The sequence below is a fragment of the Spea bombifrons genome, chromosome 2 (genome assembly GCF_027358695.1).
Source record: "Spea bombifrons isolate aSpeBom1 chromosome 2, aSpeBom1.2.pri, whole genome shotgun sequence".
Taxonomy (NCBI): Eukaryota; Metazoa; Chordata; class Amphibia; order Anura; family Pelobatidae; genus Spea; species Spea bombifrons.
Window position 1 is genome coordinate 9,702,341 of NC_071088.1, and position 22,588 is coordinate 9,724,928.

General features: G+C 44.6%; 1 protein-coding gene across 2 annotated transcripts in view; it reads left to right on the plus strand.

The window, feature by feature from the left end:
• The window catches only part of TIAM1 (TIAM Rac1 associated GEF 1), a 72,629-nt gene that overhangs the window by 35,687 nt on the left and 14,354 nt on the right, over positions 1–22,588 (plus strand). For both annotated transcript variants that reach the window (XM_053456732.1, XM_053456733.1), the window contains exons 4-15: positions 2,839–3,286; positions 4,336–4,508; positions 7,976–8,200; positions 9,103–9,288; positions 10,769–10,915; positions 11,301–11,375; positions 11,993–12,163; positions 12,270–12,374; positions 12,922–13,003; positions 14,469–14,555; positions 15,584–15,796; positions 18,958–19,061. In XM_053456732.1, the coding sequence (XP_053312707.1) occupies positions 2,839–3,286; positions 4,336–4,508; positions 7,976–8,200; positions 9,103–9,288; positions 10,769–10,915; positions 11,301–11,375; positions 11,993–12,163; positions 12,270–12,374; positions 12,922–13,003; positions 14,469–14,555; positions 15,584–15,796; positions 18,958–19,061 (2,016 nt within the window). The remainder of the gene's footprint in view (positions 1–2,838; positions 3,287–4,335; positions 4,509–7,975; positions 8,201–9,102; positions 9,289–10,768; positions 10,916–11,300; positions 11,376–11,992; positions 12,164–12,269; positions 12,375–12,921; positions 13,004–14,468; positions 14,556–15,583; positions 15,797–18,957; positions 19,062–22,588) is intronic.

Here is a 22,588-nt window from a genome sequence, read left to right on the forward strand (position 1 = left end):
TTGATTAAAGTTTTATTTTTTTCTCCTTTCCTCTCCTTTTATTTTTTCTTTCTCCTTTTTTTTCTCCTTTCCTCCTCTTTTCCCCCTTTATTTTTTTACTTTGTTTTTACTGGAAATAACACGCAGCCAATCACAGCAATAATTTACATAGAAACATATCCTGATATATCAGGTGGATAGTCTTATCTCAATATTATTTATTATCATTATTTTTATTTTATTTATATAGCGCCAACAATTTCCGCCGCACATAAACATATTGGTGTAACGTTAATAAACCTGGGCACAGTTACAATGTACAAGAAGAAAAAAGGGCATCGCTGGACCCCACACCGGAGCCCACCACACTCTATAGTTTATATAATGCAACCCGCAAAGCGCCTTTTGTGTTTGTGAGATGTGTTGTATAAATGCTTCTTTTTGCTGTTACTGTTTCATGTTTTTGTTGCCGCTTGCTTGATAGTAACGTGGATTCTCCCCAGACATACCCCCCCTACCCCCCCACCCCGGCTAGATAAATAGAACAATATATGGTTCTCCTGAGCTCTGGAGCATAGAATGTGAGGGCATGCGCGATAAACTGTAATTGGTTATACTTCGTTTTTATACTTGTTCCCCTGGTTCCTGGGTCCCTGATGATTGTAACAGAAGACGGAAGCTGTTCTGCGTTAGTTGTCACCCGTTAGTTGTCCCCCCCCCGCAGCACATCTGTCGGGCCGGCATCCTGCAGACACCACAACAGCTGGGAGGTGTGAAGGAGTAAATATTTACTGACCGTAAGATATATGACCCTCTTCTGTTTGCCTGACTGCAGGGAGGGGGAGGCGTTTGGACTGCCAGTGACTCTGGAGCTGAATGGGTTAATGAAGTAAAATAGAGCCTTGCACCGTTAACCCTTCGAGGTTGATCCAAATTCTGTAGTTTTTTGTGTACCAGACAGGAATCTGAGCATGATGGGAGTTGTGGATTAAATATAGCTGTTTGTTCGGGTGGCATTTGTGATGTTTGAAATCCTTGGTACAGCTCTGATGTCTCACGGAGGAAGGAAGAGCGCCGAGTAGACTGACACATTAGCGCTTCCATCGCTTTCCCACAGTTCTTATCAGGCAGATTATGACATTAAATCGCGGGGCAGACTGCCAGCGCAGAGCCTTCCCGGGCGCCGACGCGATGCTCTGCGGTTCTCTGGATTAGTGGTTACTCGGAGCAGCGTGTCTGCATGTACGCCGGGAGTCATTTCCCGCTCCGGGCGTTTATGGCATTTTAATGACGCGGTGGGGTATGTGGCATGCATGGCGTAAAACCACGGCCTTTAATCCCGGCATTCGGTCAAGCTGCGGAGACGCATCGCTAAAGAGTTACAAATGTGGGCTTATCACTTTTACTTACACACTCTCTCTCTCTCTCTCTCTATATATATCTATCTATCTATATATATATGTCTCAGAAATAACTCATTCTGGAACTCAGGCAGCCAGGTAGTTCTCATATTGTAGAACTACAACTCTCATCATCCTCAGCCATCATGTGGAATGCCAGTGGCCGGTTAGATTAAGGTATTGCGCCGGTGGCTCCGATGTCACAGATTAGCCAGTGATAGTGTTCATTTTTGGGTGGAATCTGTGGCGCCTCTGATTAACCCCTTCAGCTCTGCGAATCTCGGTAAGGCCGGTCCCGTTCCTCGCAGGCTGCTCGTAGTGACTATTAGGCCGCTCCAGGTGCGTCCGGCGGCCGCTGTACGAGATCCTTCCTCCGGGATACGGTTTGTAGGTGAGAGCCGTGTCTGTCCCGGGGGAGCGGAGTAGAACCGGCACGCGGTTACCGAATATTCTTTGTAGTAAGTAGTGTTTTTTAGCATAGGCCTTGTTTTTTGCATTAATCCAGAGTAGCTGAACGCCTCGTTGTTGTTAGTCCTGGGATCGGCGGCTTGCGGCTGACTGAGCATGATGGGCTTCCAAAAAAGCCTGAATGTGCCGCCATAACGGGGGTCCCGACATTAAAAAGCGAACCCGGGCCTCCCGCGCAGCATGCTTCACACCTTCATCGGGGTTAACCAGTCGTGGTGCAAAGTCGTAAAAGTGGCTCACCGACCTGCCTTCAAGTAATCAGTCCACCTGTGGCCAAGTAGCGATTTTTAGATGTAGCTTTGTTTCTAAAGCTTGCAGAAAATACCCCAAAACAACTTTTATTAACTCTTTCCATCCAAGTTCTTGTAGTATACTTCCATTTTCTTCAACCTTGTTGCATTTTTGATTACAGAATACGATCATAAACTCAGAATATGACATCATACTTTACAGTGCCTTGAGTACTTTCAACATCTCATTATAAATACTTATATATATATATATATATTTTTTATTTTATTTTGAGCACTCTGGTAACAAAAAATGCAACATTTTAATGTAATGAGCAGTTAGCCATGGCTCGTGGGACTAGTCATTAATGGAGGTTTCTAGGGGCTTACGGCCGCGGCCCTGCACCTGGACGGGAATGTTGGCGCCCAACCAAGTCATTATCGCTCGTGGAAATTTGAGCTTGCATGACAGATCCTTTTTTTGGGGGGGGGGGTCTTAAACTGGAGATTCTCTGCCGCATTTTATTTTTAACTACCGGATAACAAACTTTAGTTTTGGCGCTATATAAAACAATAAATAACTGTATTACACCCTGATACATTGTGGAGCCGTCACCATGGAAACTAATAACTTTATAACTTATATAATAGAAAAACCGCTTCATGTGTAACCACAGCTATGGTTATAACCTGCTGATGATTAAAAACGTGAAGAAGCGCGTTGCTTAAAGTCTTCGTTCTTTTTTGTTTTGTTTTATTAGGATGTCAACACTGGTGGGGAAGGAAGTGAGTTTACAGATAGCGGCATTGAGGCGACGGCCACGGACACGGACATTATGTCCAGGAGATCAAACGCCACGACGTCCAGCTACTCTCCCGCCGCGAGCCGGGCCTTTATCGGGAGCGACAGCGGCAGCAGCTCCGGGGATGTCCTCCGCCAGGGGGTCTACGAGAACTTCCGCCGGGAGCTGGAGATGAGCAGCGCCAGCCGAGACCACTTGGAGGAGGCCAATTCAGCCCTGAGCGACGAGCAAAGCAGCGGCACCTTAAGCTCCCCGGGGCAGTCCGACATCCTCCTCACCGCCGCCCAGGGGACCGTGCGCAAAGCCGGGGCGCTGGCCGTCAAAAACTTCCTCGTCCATAAGAAGAACAAGAAAGTGGAGTCCGCCACCCGCAGAAAGTGGAAGCATTACTGGGTGTCTTTAAAAGGTGCGTTGTGCCCGACATTACAGAACGGCGCCCGCCTGCCGGGTGACGAGCCTTTCCAGGAACATATCGTTAAATAACATTCTCTCCATGTTATGGATTCTATAAGATAATTATTTGTACAATGTTCTAGTCAGACCTGTACAATACTGGGTAAAAGTGCAATACGCAGATTTCTAAGGAACAGCTAATGCATTAACATACAGTGCACATGTAAGTAAAGGGTAGTAGACACATGAAGTTGCCTTCCAGCAGAAGGCTAAATTGGAAATTCAAGGATGCCTGGAATGTGTGTAAAGCTGTCCTGAATAACAAATCCATAAAAAAGGAACAAGGAATCAAAGGGAACAGGCTAGCTGGACGTTATCCGCGTGCCGCTATGGTAATACAGGTCGTACCCGCGTAATTCTTCTAACCTGGCAGGATTATGGCCCTAGAGGACAGGTGCTCGGGATTGAGAGAGAGAGAGAACCGACCACACCTCCTGTTTTGTGTAAAATTAACAAAGAATGGGTATCCCATGTATTTACATGAACCCTAAATTAAAATAGGATTAGGCGTAGCTGTATGAGGTTGGTAGAGAAGGTGTTAAATTGTGGGTTTTTTAGAGATTTTGTCGCTTTCTACCATAGATATTCCTAAGAAGCGTTGGGGTTTAAAAATATTACGCGTTGGTTTAAATTTCCTCTGTTATTCCCCGGTGATGGCCGGGGGGGGGGGATTTGTAACCAGCTCCTGCGCCTCATTAACCGACACTTCCCTTTTTAGACTTCTGTATAAATCCTCCTTGCGCGTGTTTTGTGGCCGTAACACAACGTGCCAATTCTTATTCCTCCCCGTTCAGATTTGATCTGTAGATTGTTAGATGCACAGATCAAAGTATTTAATGTAGTCCGGCCAGCACTGTGGCCATTATGGTCCCCACCAGCTAGAGGGACCCTTTGGCTAATTTATTTTATCCTTATGGCCAAAGGCACGCGGTCCTAATCGCCTGCGCCCAGGGGGCAGACGCTCGCTTCTCCGTGTGACGCCCGTCCTTCTGCCGTTTACAGGTTGCACGCTGTTCTTCTACGAGAGCGACAGCCGATCTGGAATCGACAACAACAGTATCCCAAAACACGCCGTGTGGGTGGAAAACAGCATCGTCCAGGCCGTGCCCGAACACCCCAAGAAAGACTTTGTCTTCTGCCTCAGCAATTCCCTCGGAGACGCCTTCCTGTTCCAGGTTCGTCCTCTCTGCGTGTAAATGTACAGTGGGTGTTAATAATAACATATAATGATACATGTAGCTACAAAGCCCTACACATATAGACATTAAAGCACAAAAACTCTACAGGCTCCAGATCCAGACTGGTGCAAGCAGGGAGTGTGTGTGTGTGTGTGTGTGTATGTATGTATGTATATATAGAGGATCCTCAGAGGAGTAAGGTGTGTGTGTGTGTGTGTGTGTATGGAGGATACTCAGAGGAGTAAGGTGTGTGTGTGTGTGTATATGGAGGATACTCAGAGGAGTAAGGTGTGTGTGTGTGTATGGAGGATACTCAGAGGAGTAAGGTGTGTGTGTGTGTGTATATGTATGGAGGATCCTCAGAGGAGTAAGGTGTGTGTATGTATGTGTGTGTGTGCATGAAGGATCCTCAGAGGAGTAAGGTGTGTATGTGTGTGTGTGTGCATGAAGGATCCTCAGAGGAGTAAGGTGTGTGTATGTGTGTGTGTGTGCATGAAGGATCCTCAGAGGAGTAAGGTGTGTATGTGTGTGTGTGTGCATGAAGGATCCTCAGAGGAGTAAGGTGTGTGTATGTGTGTGTGTGTGCATGAAGGATCCTCAGAGGAGTAAGGTGAGTATAATCTTTCTTTTTTTTTCTTGAGCTACACAAAGTTAGCAAGAAAGAATAATGAAATCAATGATAAAAGGAGCTCAGTTTCCCTTTAAATTTGTGGGACCCGGTGAATGAGTCCGGTGTTTCCCCTCTTCGCAGAATCACTGATCCAAGTCAACAAAAGGTCCCCCGAGCAGCATTCCTGGCTCAGGAACCGAAGCAAAAACTCCCGTCCGTTCCCAGTGTGCAGATATTGTACAGCTATTAGCATTGTGTTACTTCCATGTGACGCTTTGCTCCAATTTCAGCTCCCAAAGGCCCCGTTCCCAACCCGTCCAAAACCAATCTAAACCCGAACTGACCACATAAAGAAAGACTCTGCCTACTGGCTTTTCGTTGGGGCCGAAATGCTTGTTGGGTTTGAGCGCGTCTGATCTGCTCCCCGGAGTGATATAAAAACCTTTCTTACTTTTTCACTTATATCTTGCAGATGGAATACTTGCTTTTCTTCAAGTTTCCCTTTAAAGTGACCGTAACGATATTTTAATCTTTCAACTCAGTGATTACGTTGGGGAAAGAAATGCCCCTGTCCTTCCTTCGCAGTGCATAGATCCTTTTGTAATTCTGGAAGGAAAAATGTTTTCGGGGGTACCAGGACTTTAACTCTTAATTATCTTAATTATCATCAATCTCTTTCTATTAGAGCAGCTTAAATCTAGAAACACAGATTATGTGCAAAAGTATAGATTTTGTTTCACATTTATGCTTGAAAATACATTGTTGTACCAAATTACCGAGATATTAAATAGAATTCCTAGTTCGCAAATCCAGATGTCGGGGGGCCGACCCACAATAATCCTTCTTGCCCCGGACGGGGTAGCACTTTGCTGGAAAAGCGAGTGCTGCGGAGGAAGAGAACGTTTCAGAGCGTTTAATTTAAACTTCTCGAAGGGCATTTAATAGGACAGATGGAACCCTTTCTCCTGGAAAACAGATGTGTGCATCAAATATAAGTGAACCGGTAATCCCAGAGGAAAGGCCCGTTATATTATAATAAAGCGGGGGGCGGCTGAGTTATGGCACTTATGGGTCAGTTTATGTTGCCGAGCTGTTTTTTCCAATAAAGTGGAACTTTGCAGTGAACAGTTAGAATGTTGGTTTATGTTAAAATAAATAGAAATGCTTTGTTCTTGAGTCATGCGCACGTTCCCTACGAGTCCTACGTATCAGCCGGCAGACGTAAAGTACTCGTAGCTCGGGGTATCGGAGTATCTGATTTGGGATCGTGCTTTGAATAATCGGACCGGTAAAATGTGTGTTTTGAAAGAATGGCTGGAGCTGAACTGGGAATAAATAGATTGCTCTGAAAGTCAGATGTAAGAAAACAATTTAGTGTTGCCATGGCAACTGTCAAAGCCAATCTCTTTACCGAAACAGTTGTTGCGTGACAAGCTTCCGCAGGCAAATAATCTTTCTGAGCTTTGCAGAATATATGAACGTACTGTTTGCGTGATGATTTGCTGTTTCGTAATGAGGGGTTATATAGTCGCGTGCAAATCGCGTGTAAGTGGGATAGAGCGTCATAGACCCGACGTGCGCTTCTTCTGCCGTGGTTTAGGGGATTGGTAAATACCCAGCTTGCAGTTACACATGCGCAGGCGTATGTTTATTACTGTGAACTGTACACATGCATCCTGTCTGTGTTAAAGGCATGCCTTCTCTATCCCTTTACAGCCTCAGATGCCCCTCCTTCTGCCCCTGTTGCCCCTCTTTTCTAGGAGCTCATTAGTGGGTAGTTCTGCTTTACAGCAAAATACATTTATACCTTAAAATAGGTGGATAGAATTCTAATATTCTTCTAACATTCTATATCGTTACATACATCAGTTGTATTAAAGCCCTGCCCCAGGCACACCCCTAACCACACCCCCTAACCCAGATTGCCTTTCATTGGCCGTTTTGAAATATCGGGAAGTATTTAAGCATTCAGTAACACTCGGTTCCCATTGGTATGCAAGGACGCTCCGCAAGATAGACTTCTTATGATCTTTTCAGATCAGCGCCATGATTGTTGAGTCCACTTTAAATACACACCATCCCTATCACCCTGTTATACACAGGAGGAATTAGTTTACAGATGAGATTAAGGCCTCTGGGCAGAATCAAACAATATCAGGAGCATGTTACGTAATCCAGATAATCCTGCGGACACCTTCAGGGCATTACAGATCCTCTAGATTGTTTAGGATAAATTGGCTCAGGAGAGCTGCTCTAAACTCTGCGGCTGTATACAGAACGTTACTGATGGTACTAAAACGAGGACTAGATGAGGGAAAAATAAATATCGCGTGAACGTTCAAAACAATGAAAGCCTGGAAGGTCTTAGAAGCCTTATTTTCCAAGCTGATAATCATAGTGGTTTGAAGATGTTGAGTTATGCAGGAACAGTTCCATTATTTCACGAATATAGCATGAAAAGCGCGTGTTGGAGTTGCACCATATCGAGTCAAGATTGGAAACAGAGAACCATCATCGTGGATGATGGGCGACCCCACCTTATATTTATTCAGTTTGTAAAAACACTCCTTGGAGACTTACACCAAGGAACACAATCCCATCGCCGGTGTTTGCGCATGACACTTGAGTTCCAGTAATTGACGTTTAAGGGCTCTTTAGTCTTGGAATGCTGCGTATGAGCCGCTCCGACAGCATTACATGAATTCCCAAACCTTCCAACAACTCAACGATTGATTAGGTCGGGCACGTTGTATATGCGTGTTAATCATGAGGTGGCCTCGTTTTGAGTTATTATTTAACCCTTGTACCTCACGCCATAAATGAGCTAATTACACCATTGTTCTTATACATGCAGACGAACAGCCAGACTGAGCTGGAGAACTGGATCACCGCCATTCACTCCGCCTGCGCCACCACGGTGGCGAGACAGCACCATAAAGAGGACACGGTGAAACTCTTAAAGTCTGAGATCAAGAAACTGGAACAGAAGATCGATATGGACGAGAAAATGAAGAAAATGGGTGAAATGCAGCTTTCGTCTGTCACCGACGCGAAGAAAAAGAAAACTATTTTGGATCAGGTAATGGCGGATCCTTGGGGTAGAGGGTGGCAGCTGGAACCCCTGGAACGGTAGAGAAGTATCTCTGTTCTGTAAAAACCTACAAAACAATTTGATGTTGTGTCTGATGCTTAATTTGTACTCCCCGTCACGGCTTTGAAGCGTGCGGTAGGTTAATACTAAATGTCTTTTTGTATGTAAGAAGCCCTCTCCTCCCAGACAGGAGTGCTGCGAAGCCTCTCTCGAACTGGGCGAGGACGGTTTAATTTAACTTCAAGACCGACTCATGTTCTTCTCTGTCAGAGATAACACAATAAATGTCACATCATCACAAACCAGTTATAAACGATGTCATCACTCATAAGGGAGAAGCTAAAACGCTAAATTTGTTTTTCACCAAAATGACCCATCATCAAGATCAAACTCCCTTAAATGTGTAATGGTTGGCTCTTCTGCCATGAGTGACTACACCCTTAAAATGAACAGAATGGCCTCCTAAGAATGTGCTGAATTTGCTTTAGAAGTTGCGTCTTCCGGGTTCGGTCTGGCTGTGTATTTACTGCTCTGCATGTAAATGGTTAGCGTGTGTAATAGGACGGCAAACGCAATTACCTATCAAGCCGGGTCCATGAAGGTGGTCCCCGTGGAATAAAGGTTAATTAATGCAATATTTGGCCTGCTATGCTTTCGAAGCTCGGATAGGGGAATGTAAATGTAGCCACGGTCTTAGATCCTGCGCATGTTTGAAATGTCTATGGCTTTACTCACATGGCGTTGGTTCTTTAATCATTCGGAAGTAATACTCACATGGATGTTTGTCTGCAGACACCGAGCAGGAGCCATCACTACGTTATCTGTGTTATTGCTTCCTTCAGCTCTCGTTCTTTTACCTTGTATTTAACCCCGTTTTTGTGTCCTTGCAGATCTTTGTCTGGGAGCAGAACCTCGAGCAGTTTCAGATGGACCTGTTCAGGTATCGCTGTTACCTGGCCAGTCTCCAAGGCGGGGAGCTACCCAACCCCAAACGACTTCTCGCCTTTGCAAGTCGACCAACTAAAGTTGCCATGGGCCGCTTGGGCATCTTCTCGGTCTCTTCTTTTCATGCTCTGGTAATGATTTCTGCTCTGCCGCGTCTGTCTTTACATCTAGTAATGCTAAGAAGGGTTGTTTCTCCACACGAACACTGAAAGCATCACTTTAACAATCAGTAATGTAAATGACTTATTTCTAACTTAATTATGCGAGCGTATTGAGACTAAGCGTCTCCATCCCACAATAGAATAGGTTTTAGGGCTGATGTATTGGGCCCCGGTTCTTGGTATATTCAGCTTTAGGACCTTTCCGATCATAAATGTGTTTGGTTTTTCATACTACAGGCTCCTGTCCAAGTCCGGTCCCGGCTGGCTGCTGGTCAGACTGGGTTAATGCCCAATGGTCCAGAGCCCGATAACGTCTCCCTCCCGCCATCATGTAATGTAATACTGTAGCACGCTGCCCCCTACTGGAAACAAGTGTCCACAATGTGTGTCTGTGAGACATGGCCCAATGTGCTTCAAATGCCAGCCCCATGTTCATACGAGTACATACATGTATGAGTACATACAACATGAGTATAAAACCCTTTTATTACTTATAGATCTCTCTAGTGAACGAACTCTAAGATTGGTGTTTTAATTAACGGGTAAGATAACTAGTTATGTTTTGTGCTGCGTTGGAGATGCAGGTATAAGACGTGCCGGAAGCTCGATGGTCTTCCCTTTAGTTTTGGGGAATCTTGCTAGTTCTGGGTTGTTACTCCGGATCACTCTTAGAAAGTTGTGTAAAAGCGAGAACCAAGCAAAATCAATTGACACAAACCGGTCTAGCTCTGCAGCTAAGCGAATATATTAGTATTTATTTAAGCATTCAGGGCATCACATTGGGACGTTTAAGGCACTTTTACCCCCTAGTAAATTGTGGATTTTGCCCTCGTTGCACCCGGTCCCTGTTAGTACAGCACACGCTATAGTCTGAGCAGGATGTGGCCCTCTGTTAGAGCCAGGTGGGTAACGAGGGGTTAAGTTCGGTGTTCTTGTGGCCTGGATTTTGTCAGATTGTCTAATTTCTTCTAGTAGTCACAGCGTTTGCCAGGAGAGGCAGGTGTCTCGGTTCACGGCAGTGAAATTGCCAGATTAACTCCCACAGGCAATCTGCCATCCGTTACACACACATGAAAGTCATTATCATAGAAGCCTTCACAGTGGCCGCGTCTAACTTTTTCCTCCCCATATCACGCAGACCTTTCAAGCAGCTAAAAAGGAAAGTGGGGTAACTCGCTGCTGGCAAATATGTAATCTGTCCTGAATGGGGTTTAATGTGTTTCTGATCAGTTCGAATGATTTCATTAAAAGTATCCCTGAAAACATTAAAAATATCCATTTCACATTGTTACAGGGTGATGGCTACACGGTCCGAGTCGGACGGGGGTGGGGGGGGCAGTAGACCTGGGTCCTGTGTTTGCTCGTCCGGTTACCGGCCCTCTCGGGTTTGTGATGTAGGGGCTGAGACGGTGCGCACCCAAACAAACCATTCTCCTGCTTGTCCGATTAGGTGGCGGCCCGCACCGGCGAGTCTGGCGTGAGGAGGCGAACGCAGGCAATGTCCAGATCCGCCAGCAAGAGGAGGAGCAGGTTCTCTTCCCTCTGGGGCCTGGACACGTCGTCAAAGAAAAAACAAGGGCGGCCCAGCATTAACCAGGTATTCGCATGTGAGGGGCCGAGACCTTTCTCTATGAGTCCTTGGAGAAGGTGCAACGAGCCAACACTGGGAGATGCCTGCTGTCTACATGTACTCGATTAAATATTAAATATTTATATATATATATATCTAATGTCAATGCAGAAAACCCTTTACATCCAGTACATTCTTCTAGAATTCTTTATAAGCTGCTCGTATTTATTGTGACTTATTGACACGTTCAGTTTATAGCGCCAGGGAAGCGGAGGCTCATAACATTTTTCCCTTGGCATTCTAGGAATCTAAATTACGTTTAAATTGATCCGCACTCGATTTAAAGCTTTTATTTTGTTAAACTAACTCATGTGTTTAACAGTAATAACACGCACGATGTTCTTCTTTGTAGGTCTTTAATGATGGTCCTGAGTCAGTCAAAAAGTCTCTGGAAGGGATATTTGATGAGTCCATGTCAGAAGACAAGGTAAAGACCTCGTTTAACCTTCCTGTGCTTTGATAACCTGATTAACCTATTATCGGTGTGTGTGGTTAGAGTAATCTAAAACAGGACAAAGTACTGAAATTCAAACACCAAAAGGTAGCCCTGAAAGGCAAATCGGGTGAAAAATCATCAATGGGGGCAACCCAGGGAAATGATCAAACCACACGGAGATGATGCGCTCACCAAATCTAAAAAAATAACTCTTACTAATAAATTCCATAATGCACCCCATATAGCTGAGGTAGTATGCATTCTCAATACCATCAAGAAAGTAAATATATATAGTTTTAATAAAAAAAACTCAGAATGAAGGGGCTGACCACCAAAAGCAAATAAAAAGAATCATGGGTGATAATAAATCAGAAAGCTAACTAAAAAGTTTCCACCGCAATCTAGTGACTTAATAAATAAATATGGAAGATGCGATTAATACACTATATATATATTGGAATATGCGGGTGGAAAGCTCTGCGCCCCTATGGATGGGTCGGTGTCGGATTCCCCCCCATCCCCCCCCCGCCGTCGGTGCTGTTATCAAAGCATAGAAACACTTTGTATATATATTATAATAATCTTTTATTTTTGTTCTGTCTGGACAGAAGGAGAAAGAGGTCGTACTGACCAGCGTCCACCCGCACAACCCCGACGCGGACATGTGGGTGCACGATTACCTGACTCCTTCCTGGGTCTGCTTGCCAAACGACCAGCCCGTTCTCATCGTAATTCATCCCGAGGACACCGCAAAGGATGCCTTAGAAATTATTTGCAAGGTAAAGCAATCCGCTTCTCGCTGAGCGCCGCGTCGGTTACGTTGTTAAGCGATTGCCGCGATTCAGCGGGTTTAATACCGATGCACGATATCTCTTCCCGTTGTAGACTCATCAGCTGGATTATTCGGCCCATTATCTCCGACTGAAATTCCTGACTGACAGCCAGATCCAACACTACGTTCCCAAACCGGAAGAGGAGATCTACGAGCTGGTACCTGCCCTGAGCTTTATTTATTGTGAAATAATGTGCCCTCTTCTTGTGTTCCTATAATCTGTTTTATGGACACGCACAAGGGCAAGAAGGTCAACGGAACCTCTATAGCGTTTATATGCCATGTGCTGACAATCTAGAAGGGAATTCTGACTATACTTTGTGATCACAAGATTGCAGGCAAACATATAGTTCAAGGGGGCTTGTTTTTTAATTTCGTCGCTCTGTTCTCTACATGGTGCCCTTCATTGATGTATTGTGGAGGTCACGGCCCTAGGCCCAGCCACCCCCAGACCTACCCAGGCAGTGAAAAACCAGTCCCTTTAAAACATCAAAACCCCAATAAATATTCTATCCAACCTTACAAAACACATGGATAATTCAAATCTTCCCAGCCCCTTCATCCAGGCAGCCTGCATACCATATACACACCCTTGTGTGTATATATATTTATATATTCTATTTTTTTCACCTACGTTTTATGTAACCCTTTTGCGTATTGTTTTATTTAACATTCTGAGCAGTTTATTTGTATGCTTCTTTTCAGCTTTATAAAGAAATTGAAATATGTCCAAAAAACATTAAGAAAATGAAACTGGAGAAGAGCGACCATTGCTTAGAAAACTTTGGTAAGGTTAATCGACGTTATTGTATTGTAAGCGATCGTCGCCATGCTGTGTGGCTGTTATAGAGATATCAAATTTGACGTTAGATTAGAACCACTCGGCCCTTTTAGTCATTAATCAGTCGTTGGTCTCGTCTTCCGGAGCCATTTGCCGATCCCATGCATTTACGTTCCTTTATTCCATTAACCTCAACCACATCCGTTACGCCTATTTACCACCCGCTCAGTTAAGTACAAATACAAACATTTTCATACGATGAATAGAAGTATTACCGGCCCCAACACTGACAATATAATCTCAACAGAGAACTGACAGCCAGGTATTGGCACGATGACAAAAATCAATATTGAGAAATCCATACAGAGAATCCGATCCGTCCGCTTCAAACACGGCGTGCGATTTCCCCAATTAAATGGAGTGACTCCGGCGCCATCTCATGGAAAGTGCATTCATTGCAGTGATCACCACAATTATTATTGGTTTTATATAGCGCCATCAAACTCCGTAGCGCTGTACAATGGGTAGAAAGGACATAATAAATAGTATATAACATAACAATTAGACTTACAGAGACAACAGGTGGGGAGGGCCCTGCTCGTACAAGCTTACAATCTAGAGGTTTCTTTCTCAGGTTCTCCGTTCACTCTACTTTCCTCCTGAGTTCAGGAGCGGGGTAGATAAAATATACCGAGACTCGGCTAGGGCAGATCCTTGCTGTAGTCTGAAGGGTTAACACTCTGGGAACATTTCCTGGCCATAGAATGGACTCTGAAGCAAAGCTGTGGCCTAGTGGCCACGAGATGAAGGTCCGTGTGATACCTGGTTAGCGTGTGGCAGACGGTTACTTTGCTTCAGGTGTCTTCTGTGTTTGTACAAAGGCTTTTTCTGGATTAGATCAGGCTGTAATAACGCCTTTTCTTGTGTGATGTAAAACGTAAGTCTGGGGCGTCGTGTTTTCTTTTCATTACAGCAGGCAAGTTTAGTCTTGTTGGGTCTTATTTTCTGGGTGCGTTTATAAGCTTGGTGGGTCTTAGTATTGTTTACAAATCACCAACACAGAAAGGCAGAGAGAACACCCATAAGGTTCCCACAACCTGGAAGCTTCATATTATTCAGCGTGCGACCCCACGCTTTAGGGCACGACGATCTTCACACCGCTTGCCATTCGGTGCCCGGCTGCCTCTGTCGGCGTGGAGTCCATGAGTAGCTTGGCCAAAGGCCACCACCGCCAGCAAGAGTGGGGCTGTAGGGAGGGTCGGTGACCATCCCGCAGTCTGGCTACACGTCCCATCATCCCGAATTCTCTCATCTTTTATTTCTTTGGTCCATGAGTGGATTGTTCTTCTGACCGCTGGACTATTGAGGTTCAGTGTGTTATTCGGTAAAGCGGTTATTGCTGTTTTGTTCTACGCTGTGCTCCTTGCCCATGTTTTATCAGCTTGGTTTGACTGCTTTTTTTCTGTTTCAGGCTTCTCGGTCTCTTTGGTTGAAGAAGAAGGTAGACTTCACCTTTATGTGAGCAGCGTGAAGAAATCCGGCTTGGCATTTAGGAAGGGTAGGTGTGATTTTTCTCCCCTCGTGGTTTATGGCCGACCCATTCATTAATCCATGGCTTTGCTTTCAGTGGTCCCGACACGTCAACGTTACGTTTATGCACATAAAGTAAAGGAATAGATACGTTGACATTATTTATATTTATATCATGAGAACAGCCGTCTTAACTTGCTGTTCTACGTATCTGTGTTACTGCTCTGTCCCTCTTTGGCGGCAGATGATCTGTTCAGGCCGTTTATTTATGAGGCTGGAGAGATTTTCAGGATAGAGAACTATTAGTATTCTCGTTCTGCCACCGTGTGCCACGGATCTTCTCCAAAACAATTACACAGCAAGCAAAACAGCACATTGTGGGTAGTTTATATTATGAGACCCTCTGGCTGTGCTGATATTGTGCGTCAGTGTTTTGGGGTCTTTATCGGATACTTTAGAAACGAGGACCCCTTGTGGTTTTTATCCTGGTTCGCGTGGCTTTTGCAATACTTTTAGACAATGGGCTGGAATACTTACTCAGTCTTCAGGCTTATATACGATACCCTTATACCTATCCGTAGACTATCTGAACATCTGCCACTTCTGCTTGGAGGCTGTTCCCCTTATATACCACCCTCTCAGTGAAGTAAAGCCCTCATTAAATGACATATGTTCCCGGACCCTCTAGTTTTAGATGAGACCATTGTTTTAACATTCTATAATTTCCTATTTTTAGTAAAAATAAGCTGTCCTTTGGTTAGGATTGGGACTCGCTGCTTATAGGAGAGACAGAAGGCCTGGCTGTTGGGGGCCGATGAATGGGTTTGCGTGGCTGAGCGGTTGATCGCTAGTCTAAGTGTTGGCAGAAGTGGCTGAATAATGCCCGCTGTTTAATGTAAACGGGGCAATTGTCTGGGGCAGATTTCTGAGATACTAAGCTGTATATCTATAAACACGGTGAGGTCCAGAGATCTTATTTTCATGAAAATGACATTAGAGAAAACTGTTATCTCCGTGACGTGTTCTGTACTAACGAAGCAAACTGTTCATCTTCAGGTCTCAAGGTGGGAGACGAGATCATGGAGATTAACAAAGCCACTGCCCGGGACATCAACTCTGCGATGCTGAAACACGTCCTCTCCAAGCCGTTTCTGTGCCTTACGCTCCGCACCAGCCCGGAGGGGCAAGAAGACGATGGCCTTTTAGAGGCTCTGCCACGACGCTCGGATGCGGATTACAATGACCTCCTTCTTCTCAACCCTGGTCGAGGTAAGAAGACTATAGCGTCGCCGCTGACGGTAACGGAGGATAAATACGGGACTTATTTAAAGATCCTTCGCTGTTCAAATGGCTTAACTGTGAGCTGAGCAAATATGGCTCGGTTCCTTCACGTTAGATTTGTGTAACTAAAACGGCTCGTTAGTGTTATATACGTTATGTAACGTACAACGTTGTGTCGATCTATGCATTTGAAAGAAAATTTGAAAGTACAAAGCTGTTTTTTACCCATATCTTTTATGGTGGGCACTAAAGTGTAGCTGTTAGGTTAATGTCAGCTGGAATGTAGCGAAGTTAAAATGGTTTTGGTGGATGGACATTGGGCCCTCGTTGTCCTTTTTATGACATTCTCCTGGACCATACTATTTCATCAAGCAACTGAACGAGTAGTGACTGAAGGTAAAAGATATACGGTACGTTCCACCGAGCCAAGCCAACCCCGTTACGCTCGGCCCCTATCCAGTCATTTGTGCCCAGTCCATCGTATCCTCATAGAGATGGCACAGAAGGGTCTGCGTTATTGAAGCTGGATGCTAGCGGAGGTCTTTGGTGATTCCAGGACAATATCTGCGTTTAATCCAGAGCTACTGGTCGCTGAATTCACGTTTGGTGTTGTTTCTGTGATCCTGTCCCTGTAAATCTTACAGCTCAAACTGCATGTAATGGCTTTTGCATACCTCCCAACGTCTACCCTCCGGTGAATCAGGACGCCAGGGGCGGAGCTTAGGAGGTAGTGTCAATCAAACTGGCAGCGCTACTGTGCATGCTCACAATTCTGCACATGTGCAGTATGCATTCTGCAGGGTCACAGAATCCTGCTGGACCTAAAAGCTGGATAGAGTGGCAAAATCGGGACTGTCTCGCACAATGCGGGACAGTTGGGAGGCATGTTCAATTAGTTGATTATACTATGGCAGTTTTTCCTTTAGAAACGTGCACCCCCCCCCCCAAAGCCTGTATGTCTGCTTACTACCACAATCTACACATCCTTCAAACATGTTAAAGCTTTGAATTACTGTATTCGTATTACTGATATCAGATGAAAAATGAGTTTCTGGAAATATTGTGCTTTGTTCAAAAACTCTGACTCCTTATGCTGCCTAGAGTAAACAATCGAATGACTCAGTCTTAATTACTCTGACTAAGGAATGTCTACGAAATGTCTAAGAAAAGACTTACGTAGGACTCCATTAGCATGCCTAATTTATGATGACAACCTTTTAGGACTCCAGATTAAAGCAAGTTGTCCCAGGAGGAGGCTATTGGCCATGTTACTGTAACATGGGGGGTGAGACATGGGGATGTGTATAAAGTTATTATGGGGTTCAGTGGTCCTGCTGATCGCACCGTTCCATTGGCTGCACCGGAATCGCGTTTAATGCGTAGCATCTAGCATGCGTCCGGTTCATTTCTGTGCATCTTGTCGATATGAATGTCACATTATCCTATAGTATTTTATTTAAATCATATGATTCGCTGATAATTTTTTACAGGATCTGTTGAACAGAATCATTCTGACTCGTACAAGGTCATATAGAACAGAAATATGTACTTGGATGTCATTACAATGTTACATTCATATCATAACTGATATCGGGATAAACAAGCCTCCGGGATATAGTCCCAGTTCCCGTCCTGTTTGCCAGTTAAATTCACCGTTGGCGTGTTCTTTGGCCTGTAAATTATCCCGTTGCGCACCCAGGTGGCACTGAACTACTTAATGTACTGGGGAAAATCGGAAATTGCGAGGAAGGTTGGCGATCGGCGTACAGAAAAGACAGAATTTCTCTATTTTTGTCGAGTAAACTGCCAGAATAATTGACTTTTCGAGCATTAAAGATTTTCGGGGAAGTTCCATGGAAAACAAATATTTTTCTCCTTGAGCATAAAACCCAGTGCTGTGCATAGTAATGTGGCTCCATTTCTCCTTAGGCTAATACAGCTATATTTCATTTTCTATATGTAGTTAAAGAATACTGGCTGAGAATCATGGGAAATGTAGTTTTTTAAAAGATGGAGTAGGGGTTCTCCTTCTGCTATCGAAATAAGCACCATTTTCACCTTATGTTTAAAACTATTTTGGCAGGTTCAGGGATAAACATTCCGTAGGGTTACATCTACCGGTATTTGGGAAAGTAAATAATTGCCCCATATAAATGCCTGGGAAAGGATGCAGTACCAGGACCGGACTGTAGGTGGCGTCAGGAACATTTTAAAACACAGCTCCAGAATGAATGTTTTCCTAGAAAATATGTTTCCGATGAAGATTTGTCCGTAAAAGTACACTGGAAACACGCAAAAGGTTAATGAGTGTAAAGAAAGTAGAATATTGGACCATGAATGTAACCAAAATGAAATGATAACCGTAATGGGCCAGATGAAAGAAATTATTTCTGTATTTTTTTTTTCTTGCACCAGTGCCTTATCTCCCCCCCCCCCCGTTTTGTAGCATACTGGGCATAATGGCTTTCAAGGGTTAAAGGTAAAAGGGCGGCTTCATGCGATGAAAGGTGGAATTTTGTTATTTATTACATTCATTATTCAGTACCCCAAATAAACCCATAAGGAGTAAAAATTAACATAAATGGTACATGCGTATCGAAAGTCAGATTATCTGTTAGTCATGGTAACGCCTCTGCTTTCAGAATCTCTAATCGTTTAGTTCAAGCGGCTGTAAATAATAGAGTTTTGGACAATGTCACCCTTACCATCAACAACTCTATGGATTATTATTATTAATCATCTCTAACTTTATTATTATTAGCACATTTTATTTATATGGCGCCAACAGTTTACTCAGCACCTCTTATGGTCCATACAGTCAGAGTTTAACCCCCAGTCACCCAGTTTAACCTCCAGTCTACGAACGTTTCCACAAATGAGCAATGCCTATGAAGTTGATGACTTGCGTTTACGTTTGTGATCATGATTGCCACGCAGGGTACATCGTTTATCTGTATGTTGGTGGATTACCGTGATGGACAATGCAGCATCCATACTGTGTATCCATTCTGGAGCATTTACCGGGAAGACCCCCATCTCCCTTTAGCCCTTTGCATGATGATATATTACATACGAGACCGTTATTGTAGGATATAGGGTTAATTTGTTGCTTTGGCGCAGGTGTTATTCTTTTCTTTGTTTTATTTTAGGATTTGCCGCAGTTTGCAGCGAGACGAGCAGCTGCAACGAGACGGCTCCGGAGGAGATAGAAGTTCAGTTGGAAACGTCTGACGAGAGCGACGCAATAAACAAAGTAGGTGTATAGTTAATTATTTATCTGTATATAGTCATTTCATACAACTCTTTCAATGGTCCATGTCAGAGTGTTGGCGGGGCTCAACCCTTTGTTTTCCTCCCCTGCGGGTGCCATATTGTTAGCAATGCACCTAGTGATGTGCACTAAGTAAGTAAAGCAGGTAAACGTAAATTTTAGCACAGTTGTCCTTTGCTTTCTGCCCCCCTGCCCCAGAGTAGCCTGAGCTGGAGTACGTAAAGCCAGAATGTTCTCAGACGCGTTTCGCTATTTTCGTGACATGTGGCAGGCATAAGACGTTTGATGTCATTTGCGATGTTGTGGTTATGACACACGCTGCGTCACTTGTGACATCATCACATGCTGCTCTCAGATCTCCAGGATGAGTCCCCGCATTACATGTCTGCCTGTTAATAAACAGCAGGTGGAATAGATTAATACGGATATAAAGGAAGCGAAACGAAAATATGGAAGGAAAGGATTGGACGAGTTACGATCTCATTAAATTAGAGGCAACGCACGTAGACGGGGTTTGAAGATAGATTGACGCGGTGCATGTGAGAGCCGGTTCCGGGCCAAGTTTTTTTCAGATGCGTTTCCGCTAATTGTTTAGCGATGCCTTTAAAATGTCCGGGATCCGGCTGTGTCTGTAGTGCCCTGGGGGTTGGGGAGCAGATCAGATGTTGACGCGCAAGCAGAAGGATATCGGGGTAACGCTTATGGGGCGCGTTTTTCTCCCACCGGCTGGGTAGACGCCTTCTCGTTTCCGTGTAAAGAACGGCGCAGATTGAGGGAGCGAGGGCTGTCTGAGAATGTGCGTGAGCCCAGCACTCGGCAGACCGTCTACCAAAACTGTCTAAAATTAGAAGAAAATGCTAAAAAGCTCGTCTGCCATCAGAAATAAACGTTTGTAAAATCTAAAGCTTGCATATTTGTTTCCTGCTTCGTTTCTTTTTTTTTTGCTTTGATGGTTTTAACACCTTCACACGATGCACGGTGTGAAACGACACCCTTTAAGTCTCCTCCTCGCTGGAAGCGGGCCAGATAAAATATCATCTCCAGTTTGTTCCCAGGCGCTGATATTTTCACGCAAGGTTCGATTACGTTATATAGTTAAATACGGCCGTGTAAGCGGCTGATTGCACGCGTTATTTAGCGCTTTGGGTGCTGTTCAGAATGCAGCGCTTTTCCCTTTTGGATCAGGGTTTAGCGGCCCATCTTTAGTTCTAACTGGAAGTTTATTGTCGTAAGGGGTTAACGAAACCGACTTTTTGTGTATGTATGATGATTTTATAGCAAATGCACATGAAAAGCAGGCGGTACGTGTTGGATCCCGTCATGTGCGGCTTACAGCCGTGAAAGTGAGTGCGATGTGCGAGTAACCGCTGGATAAAAGCGCTGTTTAATTAACTCTGACTGTTCGCCCCAATTAAGTTCCTCTCGGTTCGGCGACGCTGTAACCTCCTGCGATCATACGGAGGGCACCGCGTGCGCGGCTAATTACTCGTGATTTATACTTACCGGCTTGGGGATGAGCGCCGTTTAGCAGGTTTAATTACTAATGCGATGTGAAAATATGACACCGTATTAAATGCGATGGAACGGGGGGGTGGGGGTTCATTCTGCGCTTTCTATGCATCCAGCGGAACTAACCTTCTTTATTTAAGAGAGAGAACAGAGAGAGGAAAGGGGAACGAATCCAGTGTCATGATATATTAGTGGAACCGAAGCCAGGAAACGAGTCTGAAGGGGTAAAGAACAATAGGGGCAGATTTCCTATGTATGTGATGCGCGTCCATAAGATAAGTCGGTGAGTCTGGAGGAGAGACGTCTCTATAGAAGGCTATCGAGGGCCGGAGGAAGGAAAGGCTTACGTTGGTTTCCTGGTGTTTCGGAGCAGTAGAGGAGACGGGAGCGGCTTTATCTTCTTGTTACTGCGGCGGCTCAGCTATACGTTATGGAGAGACTCTATAGAGCGTGACTTTCTTCGTATAGTAGGTATGTAGGGTTTCTTTCCGGATGGATTGGGCAGCTGGTGATTGATAGAAGGGCTCTTTGCGCATGCATTGAATGTATAGCCTCTGTGCCGCGCTCTGATTACCCTCATTAAATGCCGCTCTGTTGGCTGGCGATGGGGGTTTCTTGGCTGCCGCGGTGTTGTGCTGAACGACTACTTAAGAAGGTCTCCGGTTCGTCCACATTCAGGGGAAATTGTGTTTAATTAGCGGTGCCATATGGCGGTGCTGCGTGTTCATTTCATCTGCATGTATGTGTGGGTTTTATGTATGTGATCACATAGAGAGCATTCGGTGTAATGTGAATTGTAATATTTTGGCGTTGTTTTTTTTTTTAGATTTTTAGGTAAAATCGCGTTTATTTTTATGTGCCTCTTAAATAAGATACATATGAAAAGACAGTTCCTAAAATCACTGCGGCCGGTGGTATCATGCGAAAAAACATCTTATAAAATGAACCGTTTTCAAATCTAAGTAAATTACTGAAAACAAAATAATCAAACTTTTAGCGCTCCTTAAAAAAAAAACCTTAAAAAAAGTCTGCAAAACTTTCTTTTGAACAATAATGACAATAATAACCCATTAACGTACCTCCCAACTTCTACCCTCAGCGAATCAGGACACTGGGGGCGGAGCTTGGGAGGTAGAGTGCACAATTCTGAAAAGCAGGGCAGAGGTAGTGTGTGCGTGTGTTTGTGTTTGTGTGTGTGTGTGTGTGTGGTGTTAGTGTGCTAGTGTGTGTATGTATGTGTAAGTGTATGGTGTTAGGGTGTGTGTGTGTGTAAGTGGGGTTAGGGTGTGTTTGTGTATGGTGTTAGTGTGTTTGTGTGTATGGTGTTAGTGTATATTAGTGTGTCTATAGTGTTGGTGTATATGTGTACGTATGTGTAAGTGGACGGTGTTAGTGTGTATGGTGTGTTCATGAATGTGTAAGTGTAGAGCTGCACCTGACCACCATCACTTGCACCCACGCTGATGTACCCTGAACCGCCAGAAAGGTTTCCCCCGCATTTCGTTGTACTCCCCGCTGGCGCTCTAAGGGTTACTGCGCCTTTGGCTGCAGAACCTTCGGCTGGGTTTCTCGCCAGTGTTCTCCCCAACGCAGATTGCAATTTGTCAACTGGCACCCCTGACTCGTTTCATTGTTTTCTACTGGCCAAAACGCTTACCAATTTGCCAAGCGTGGCAGATGCAGTAGCGGGACTTATGATGTACTAAGTACACGGCTAAAGCGTGCGTATTTACATACAGAACATGATTAAGCTCGGCGTTTAATATGTTCGGTTCGCGTTTGTTCATCCTCTCCGCTCTGTGCATTCAGTGCTTGGCTTAATTAAGTTAATCACACGTTGCCTTTTTAGTCTTCTGTGCGTTTTTAGCCCGTCCCAGCGCAGCAGTAAATGTAATGGCGTGTGCGCCGTCTCCGAGGGGGGCCGCTCCTTCTATAATGATCGCTGACAAGCATCTCCCCGCTGCCGGAGTTTAGAATTCAAGAAATTTGGGCTTTTTTTT